The sequence below is a fragment of the Echinops telfairi genome, unplaced genomic scaffold, assembly GCF_000313985.2.
Source record: "Echinops telfairi isolate 266 unplaced genomic scaffold, ASM31398v2 ScPeMD7_5;HRSCAF=22, whole genome shotgun sequence".
NCBI classification, from domain to species: Eukaryota; Metazoa; Chordata; class Mammalia; order Afrosoricida; family Tenrecidae; genus Echinops; species Echinops telfairi.
This window is the reverse complement of record NW_022103901.1, coordinates 40,773,307-40,782,438: the sequence shown is the minus strand read 5'-3', so window position 1 is coordinate 40,782,438 and position 9,132 is coordinate 40,773,307. Positions and strand designations below refer to the sequence as shown.

The 9,132-nt window shown below is 53.4% G+C and overlaps 1 protein-coding gene across 1 annotated transcript in view; it reads right to left on the bottom strand.

Moving 5' to 3' along the window:
• SNX29 (sorting nexin 29) overlaps positions 1 to 9,132 on the bottom strand; it is a 464,053-nt gene that overhangs the window by 413,779 nt on the left and 41,142 nt on the right. Inside the window, exons 6-9 of the mRNA XM_004706258.4 lie at positions 7,959 to 8,029; positions 6,051 to 6,266; positions 4,799 to 5,174; positions 66 to 170 (exon numbers count right to left, since the gene is read on the bottom strand). Of these exons, the coding sequence (XP_004706315.2) occupies positions 66 to 170; positions 4,799 to 5,174; positions 6,051 to 6,266; positions 7,959 to 8,029 (768 nt within the window). The remainder of the gene's footprint in view (positions 1 to 65; positions 171 to 4,798; positions 5,175 to 6,050; positions 6,267 to 7,958; positions 8,030 to 9,132) is intronic.

The following is a 9,132-nucleotide window of genomic DNA, read 5'->3' as shown; positions in this document are numbered from 1 at the left end:
CCATCACCACCACCACCACCATCACCAACCACCACCACCAGAGGAGCAGAGCGAGGCCTTCACACCCACCTGGTGGGCTGACGGGAAAGAGGACATCCGCATCGCCATGCAGCACCTGCAACGGGGCCCAGCTGTGCACCGGGGAGAGGCCGGAGGTCCCATGCAGAGGCCTGAGGGGGGAGAACATAGCTGTGTGAGCAGGGGAGGGGCCTTAGAGCTGAGAACAAATGCCCCACCCCGGGGTCCTCTCGGAGGCTACCAGTGAGGAGGCTGAAGGCAGAGAGCCCAGGCTGGGGGCCAGCAGAGGATCCAGACCCAAGCATCCATTCTTTCTCCCTCCTTTGCCTACTGCTGGGCCTGCCCTGCACCAGGTACCCTGCCTGCCACCAAGCAGGGTAGCACAGCTGTGAAGCACAGCTCAGGCAGAGAAATGTGTGTAGCCTGTGAGAGGTACAGGGGACCCCTAGCTGGTCAGGAGGCAGGCCTCTGTGGAAGAAGTCAGGGGTGGGCCAGTGAAAAGTGAGTGAAGCCAAGGAGCACTGGGGCCGGGGCGAGGGGCAGAGAGTGTGCTCAAATGGAAGGAAGGACCATGTGATCCAGGGTCTGCAGAGATGGCAGCCCCAAAGCCCCGCTAGTGTCATCTGCCCTCGCTGGTCCTCAGAACCCAGTCAGATCATTTCTGGAACCCTTTCAAGAAAGGGGGTCGGCTCAAAGATGAACCAGGAGCACAAGGCCTGGTAGGGTGTCAACTGTCGACAAAGAGCAAGACACCATGTCTGGTGTTGTATGAGGACAGGCTTATCTTCAGGAGTGCTCCCCCAGTACAGCGGTAGCTTCTGGGCCCTGAGGAACCACTCGGGGATACCAGTAAGCACTTTAAAGTTCACAGAAAAACTCTAAAACTCGGCTGATACAGACGACCAACCCAGATCATAATTATAAATTGTCAGGGATGAAGAGAGGAGGGAGGGAGGGAGGGAGGACTGAAGGTGCCACAGCCCCGAAGACGAGTGGCAGGCAGCAAGTGACCCGCGTGGCAGAGCGAGGCCACTCCTCATGCAGGCAGAGACCGACTCAGGCCACGGTGCCACTGCTGGCGTCGAAACGCAGGGAGAGTGCAGCTTCGCAGTGGAAAAGTAAAACAAATGAGAAAATCCACCACGACCCCAGGAAAAAGAGGAAAGTGGAAAAACACACATTATCTCAAATGCAACTGGGTTCGCAGTCTGGTCTTATCTCTTAGTTTCTTCTTTCTATGCATACTTTTTTAATAGTTTTTATTTTAAGCAGGAAATTAAGAGTATAATTTTTATTGTGCTTTTTCATCCAAGGTGAATTTATAAGTATGTCTTTCCACGACTGAATAAATGTTAACTATCCTGTCTGTGAGCTTAGATATTCCCATGCTAAGGTTGAAGCAACAAAACAGTCTGCTGGGAACCCGTCCCCCTTGGCGGCACATGGAGGTGTGCTTCCAGAAACCGGGAGCACAGCCCCAGAGGCTGGACTCCTGCCCAGCAGGAGTCACGCGACCAAGCGGGAGAAACAGGCTCTGACAGTATGCCAGACAGGATGAGGGAGGAAACAAGGAAGCATGTGGGAAGGAAGGAAGGCAGGGAGGGAGGGAAGGAGGGAGGGAGGAAGGGAAGAACTCCTGACAGCTGTCCTACATCCCTCATGCTTCAGCTCTTGTACTAAGCACCTACTATGTACCTGAAGCTATCCTGCCCACTCAGGACACACTGGGAGCAAGAGTACTACCTGTCAGCAAAGAGCAAGAGCATGTGAGTGGTAGACCCTGAGTACAAACGGTCAGTGTCCTCTGCTGCCACCTGAAGAGCTGGTGGTTCGAGTCCAGCCAGTGGTGGCTCAGGAAAAACCACGAGAGCCCTGTGGTGCCGAGTCCCACTCGGACACCCCTGGGTCGGAATCAACTCACCAGCCCCAGGCTTGGGTTTTATTTATACTCGGGAGCCAGTCCGCCCCAGTGCCACCCGCTCTGCTGGCCACCAACTGTAGGGCTTGTCTTCTGTGCGGTTCTCCTTTCAAATCTGGGCAGATTTGCCCCTTCCACTGGGCATTTGCTTAAATCCTGGTGTCGTTCAACACCTTCCCATTCTTCCCAGCTTTAGTGAGGTTCCCACCCCACCTCCCTCGGGTCAGAGAGCTTACAGAGCGGAGGAAGCCGCCTGGCTACAAGGCCGTACATTCCCTTTGGAGAGAGGCTCCACTCTGGGCCAACAGAGCATGAGGAAGACCACGGTGTGGCTGAAATAAGAGCTTCCCACGTCTAGCGCAGGCCAGCGCTGTTCCTGGGATGCAGCTCCTCCCTGGCCACCCCCCAACCCCAGTCCAGCTGGGCTGTAAATTGCAAGGCCTGCCCATAAACCCAGCTTCGAGTCACGAGGAAAGCATTACTCGGCAGGCCACCCCATCATGCCTCTGCTCTTGCCCCGGATGTCTGGCAGAACACACAGTTGAGGTCCTCTCTGCCGAGGACAGGCTGTTCTTGGTGGGCGGGAGGCCCAGTGGCTGGGAGGATCCAAGCCCCTGGCACAGAGGGTCAGCCTGCAATGCCTTGTGCTTTTATACATCACAATGCCCGCAGCTACCCTGGCTCCTCTGCCGGCCTCTCCCTCAGCCTCCCCTCTGGGCACCTAGTGGGCAGGAGGGAGAGCGATTGTGTCTGAGGCCAAAGAACCTGAGCAGTGATTCAACACTTAGCCCAGCCCCACTCACTGGCACAGCTGGCCAGCACTCCTGGGAGGCCCGAATGAAGAACGAAAAGCAGGTCACAGACTGAGGCGCTGTTGCTATTGTGGTTGTTGTTAGCTGCCAACAGTCAGCTCCCAACTCAGGAACCCTATGCACAATGAGACAAAGTTGCCTGGGCCCACCAGGCCCATGATCGGGGTGGATCAGGCCAGTGTGGACCACGGGGTTTGTACTGGCTGCTTTTCAGAAACCGGTTGCCAGGCCTTTCTTCCTTGTCACTATTTGTCAGGAAGCCTTCCTGAAACGAGGGTATGTTCAGCATCCCAGCAACACACAAGCCTCCACTGTGACGAGTGACAGCTACACACACATGAGCTGCACTGGCCAGACCCTGAGCCTAGGTTCCCTCATGGAAGGCCAGAATTCCCCTCGGAACCAGACCTGGTATTGAGTCCCAAAACATCCCAACGACCCTAACAAACGATGTGGGGGTGGGAGAAAACAGTGGTGAGATGCATGAAAACACTCACTTCAACAAGGATCACAGCACACAGCAAGCACAACCAAGCCTGCCAGCCATGTTCACACCCAGCACGAGGGAACCAACTCCCAGTGGCCTGACGGGGTACCAACTGCGAGGTGGTTGCAGCTGGAAACGCAGGGGAGAGTCGACAGTTTTGGGGGTGCCTTGGGGGTGCAATATTCAAGTGCTCAGCTGTCACCCCAAAAGATGGCAGCCCACCACAGGCCCCTCAAGAGAAAAGGACCCGGTGAGCTGCTCTTGGAAAGATCCGCAGCCGAGGAAACCCTGTGGGGCAGCCGGTCTACTCGGTCCCACAGCAGCGTCACGAGGGCAGCACAACAGCAGCAACTGCAAAGGTGACCAGATGTGTGCCTTCCGTTTCACTAGAAGCCCTGGGGGCACTGGGAGGTGGCCCCGGGCTGCTGACCACATTTGAAGGAGAAAGGTGAGTCTGGCTGCTCCCGTGAAGGCTTCCGCCTCAGGAACACGATCTAGACAGGGTCACTAGGAGTCAGAATGGACTCCGTGCACTATGCTTAGGTTTGGGGTTTTCTATGTCATTGTCTGGGTTCTTGCATCTCAATCCGCCACTCACACAGCAAGCCCAGGAGAAAGGCGGGGTCATTTCCGAGACTAGAGGTGCTGGGGGATGTCTGTCTGGGGCGTGAGCACTGTGATGTGCCTGCACTTGCTGTGGTCGACGGCCACATGTGGGAGGGCTGGTGTTCCTAAAAGCATCAACCAGAAAGGCAGAGTGAAGAGTTCAGCTCTGGGAGTTTAGATAGTCTGAGGGTACCCTTACCAAGCCAGGGGCATCTGCTTGAGCTACTTCCCCACCCTGGCAGGGCATCATCTGAGACTGGGCAGGGAGCAGCACCAACTCTATGGGGCCAGTGGTCAGTCTGGGACACCCTGTCAGGTCCTGGACACAGGCGCTGGCACCAGAGTTAGACACAGGAGGGCCAGCCACTATTGCAGTACCTTTTGGTCATATTACCAGTAACTTGGTTAGTAACTTTTAGTCGTATTACCAGTAACTTGGTTACGTCGGCACTTATGGCACCAGAGGCTCCGTAACTTTGTATCCGTTACCTTCATATTCCTAACTGTGATGTTTACTAATGGAGATTTAATCATAGGAATAGAGAACCATTCTTAACTGTGATTTTAAATAAGGTGGAGGTAAGTCGAAGCAGGTTCTTACTTAGCCTTAGGGAAAATGCAAGAACAGATCAGCACTGTGCAGCAAGTGAAGGTGGCTGTGATGACAGATATGCTGCTGGAAGAAGTTGGTTCGATCTTCTCAAATCGAGGGCAAGTTCACATACCAGTGAAGGGCAAGCCAGAGCTGTCAGTCAACCGGACATTTGTAACCCAGGGAATTACCTGCATTCGCCTTTCCCCACCTCTTACTTGGCTAACACCAAGTTAGCACTTTCTCCTCCTAACTCGAGAGAGCTGGAAATGACGATGCCCTGCACAGATCTGAACTTTGCGAAACTGCAGCGAGAGAAAACAGCTCATGTGACACAGGTTGTTGAGGGCTCAAGGGGAACTCACTTCTCTGGCGACTCCGAGTGGCCCACGCACTTCCTCCCCGACGAGTTCCCATACACCTCGTCCTCATTGTCGTCCACGTCTTCATCGTCGATGCTTTTCACATCAAGCTTCTGGTACCCAAACTCCCCGTTCAGAGACACGGAGTCAACTTTCCACGAGTTGCTGCTCTGGCTTCCATTGGAGTTTGGCCCAAAGGGGCTCTCAAAGGCTGACATGATGTTGGCTGAGGAGCGGTCGGAGTTGTCCTCCGAGCTCTCCCCAGCCCCGGGGGTCTTTCTGAACACATCGCTAGCATTCTGCTCATCTTCCTCGTCATCAAAGGAGATGATGTGGGTCACCTTTTTTTTCTTTTTCCGCTCCTTTTTACATTTGGTATCTGACAAAAGAAAGGATTGGTACAAAAACAAAAACACAAGATGAAGGGATGAACGTATCTTATTGGCTCTAGATTGTGGGATATTCCTTCCAAGTCTACTAAGAAATAAGCTAGACAATAAATTAAGGGTGGGTTTTTTTGGTTCTAGAAAAGAATTTTCCTGTAGGAGAATGACAAAATGGCTATGGACCTCTGGTTCTGATTCTTTTGGCAAACATGTGGCACAAGGCATACCTGGGATGGTTCCTTTGAAGGTGTGGATAATTGCTTCCGGGGACAACCGTCTCCTTTGCCATGAAACCAAAAGAATGGATAGTGCCCAGTTCCCATTGCTGAACATTTGGATCAACGATATCATAGCAGAATCATAATTAAATTCTGCAGGACAGAACTTCAAGTTCTCATGGACTCTCGACTTTCTGGAGCCACAGAGGGTGGATGAATCCTTAAACTATTGCCTTGATATCATCTTTAAACCTTAAATAGCTCCAGAAGGCTTCCTAAACCACATGATAAATAGGTGGTCTTAACCAGAAAAGGATGTCGACCTTAAGCACTGTACTCTCTGAAAACACACCACTGAGAACAGAGGCAATGGAAGATGAGATGAAACTCTTTGTGGGCCATGAGGCTGAGGAGGAAGAGCCCCGAAAGGAGGGTGGGAAGGGACCTCCCCTTCAACATGCAGTCCAGGCCACTACACTGCATGAGGCGAGAAGAAAAGGGCAAAGCAAGAAAGACAGTGGGAACTAGAAATGCCCACACATATTTGACCTGGTGGCACTGTGGGAAGTGGGCTGTGTCCCCCGGCCAGAGGACAAGGTGCGCCCACCGCAGCACAGCCTGCTGCCCTATGCTGGCTCTGCTCGCACTCACCGGCACTGACGCTCCTGGACAGGACGGGCAGCGGGTCCGTCTCCTGGTCTGCCTTGATGAGGATGGACACAGCGGAGGACGCCGTGATCTCCCTGAGGAGGCTGCTCACGCCCTGCGTGGATTCCTTCAGCAGGTCCGAGACGGTGGGGGCAACCTTGCTCTGCCCGTTTAAATCCTTGTTGTCGATGTTAATTGCAAAGAGGATGGAGTTCAGACCTGCCAAAAAAGGGGGGCCGATTGGGGTGCTTGCTGCTGGGTCAACCACACCGCCAGCCTGAAACCGGAGCAGCAGGCATACCGGAGCCTACAGCACACACATTGCCCAGAACCTTCCACAAAAAGCCTGCCCGAGTTCTACAGGGCATGCAGTACACACACTGACCATCAGCTTCCCGACTAGACCCACTGGGCCGGCCGAGCCTGGAAGACTCCCTGAGACCGATGGCTGAGATCCTCTTCAAACCTGGCGCGCAAACTAAGCTGCGGTCACCTGGAAGCTAAAGAATGCACTGCCCACTCGGTTCCAACTCATGGTGACCCAAGGTGACAAAACAGCTCCAGAAAAAACAGTGGCTGTCACCCTAAGTCTGTGCTCAGTAAGAAAATCACCTGTCTGAGCCCAAACAGCCAGCAGGGACTGTAGACCCGATACAAGAAGGGAACACGGCAGGGGAAGCACCAGAAGGAAATCACACACATTGCAACAACGTGACAAATGTGACCACGCCCACGCTGCAACAGACATCACTGCGGTCACGCTGTGACATACTGCACCAAAGTCACGCTACGACAAACATCACTAGGCCATGCTGCGACAGACATGACCGCAGCCCTGCAGGCACAAAGGTAACCACGGTCACTGAGCAAGCTGTGGGGAGGCTGTTGGATGAAAACTACTCTGCTGTGCATACCTTTGCCAAAAACACGGTATTACTTCTTTAAAAAAAAAAATTCTAGGAAACTGGAGCTGGTAAACATGACAGCCAGAGGTCAAATCTTCCAGAAGGAAAGGAACACCCCCTACCTATAGGAGGAGGTCTGACTTAGGTTCTAGGTCAGACTGCCGGGGTGGACTACCAGACCCTCTACGTACCTACTAAGACACCTTGGTCAAGAGACTCACAGCCTCTTCAAGCTTTAGTGTCCGCAGCTATAATATGGGGACAGTAGCATCTTTCTCAGAGGGCTGCAAGCATTGCAGACAACCACCCACCAAAAAGCACTCTGCTCCCTGAGCCATCAGCATCACTGGAGGCAAAAACCTGCTCCCTCCAGCCAGTCACGCCCTGACTTGCTCTTGGACGGACAGGACTAACATGACTTGTGGGACTTCATGTAAACATTCTGGGGCAGGGAGACAAAAAAGGATGGGAGAGAGTGTGAGAGGCGCACTCTTGCCTGGTGATCCCGTCTCTCACCTTTGTCCAGTGATAACCGTTTGCACAGCCCATCAGGGCACATTCCCCAGGGCTTCCCATTCACAAGCACATACACAGTTCTGTGTCACAGATGAAACACTCATAGGCCCGATACAGGTGACTGTGGACCCGGACTATCAGAGTGCCCCTAACCGATGAGGACAGGGAAGAGGAGCTTGCTTAGCTGAGCTGCCCAAGGTCACCCAGCCAGTGAAGAGCAAAGCCAGGAGTCCAGGGTGGGTCTCCTGCCTCCAAGACTCCCCAGCTCTTCTATGACACCTGTAAAGCCACAACCAAAATCTCTGAGCCCAGGTCATCTAGACCAAGGTAGCAGAGAGCTCTGAGCCATATGGAGGGGCGGTGCGAGGGACTCGAAAGTCACCCGGTGGCAGGGACAAGGGGAGCGCCCTCTGGAGTTACAGCTCACAGCCTGTCTCTTCCGCTCACCGTGCTTCCCAGGGCCCACCACTCTGGGCTATGCCAGCCTTACCAGCCGCCATGGTCGGGAGCATGCTGGACCGCTCTTCGTCCATCACAAAAGACCAGTCTTCGTAAAAAGTGCTGCAAATGGAAAGAGAGGAGGGGGATGTTCTGAATAGTGGGTCTCTGCACTGATCAGCCAGAAATCGCAGTAGCTCCCAGGACACCCAGGCCTGGCCCTGGCCCTGTGGATTTGCTCTATCTGTGGTCTCTGGGGTTGACAACAAGGGCTTGACGCTTCCGTCCTGCTACTTCCTCACTGGTCCCAAGAGACCCAAGGTTGAAGGCCCCGAAATAGGCATGATATGTAAATGAAGCGTTTACAAAGTGACAAAGTGGAAGAGGCAAAGACAGGGATGAATGGGTTCCACTCTCCCAGTGTCTCCAGGAGACAGACAGGCTGGTGAACCACAGCTGGCCAGCAGAGAGCTCCTGCTTTGGATTATTCAAGAAGAGACCACTTCAGAAATAAATAGTAGTCCCTGGCTCCATCCCCTATAACACCTGTTTGGGCTGTGGAGCAGGAAGCCCAAGATATGTCTGGAAAGGGCTAAGGACACCCACAGTCTAATCAGCAGAAGCGAGGTTAAAGGGTCTTCCCAATGCCATCTGGCTGCAAAAGCAGGTCTCCGAGGTCAATTCCCCAGGTCTTTCTCAGACTCTCTGCTGGAGAGTCACGTCAAATAACTTCTATCCCTTGGCTTTCCTGCCAAGTCATGGAATGGTAAATCCACAGAGTCTGAGCTCAATTCCAAGGAAAGAGAGTTGGTGAGGAGGGCCCTGAAGGTTAGCCAGACTGGGAAAACCAGCCACTAATGTGGCTGACTGCAGGAGAGAAGAAACACAAGGCTTCCATCCAAATTCTAAAGTGCAATGCCAGTAGGAGCCCACGCCACAGGTTCAAGCGGCATCGCTACCCTGGAGTCTCAGAACAGTGACCTCTTCAACATCTGGGCCAGTTTTCCAGGGAGTCACACTTGGCTTGCAACTTCAGTTAGGTAGATCAGTAGCAGCCCATGCAAGTTCATTTGATTCTTAACAGCCAGGTTCACTTTAATGGCCCACAGTTAAATTCAGCTTTGAGACTGAGACTGAGACTCAGAGCTTTCCCAAAAACTCCAAGAGGGTCTTTAACTAAAGCTGGCCGCTGCTCAGTGGTCTAGATGGTCTCAGCCTCCTGGATT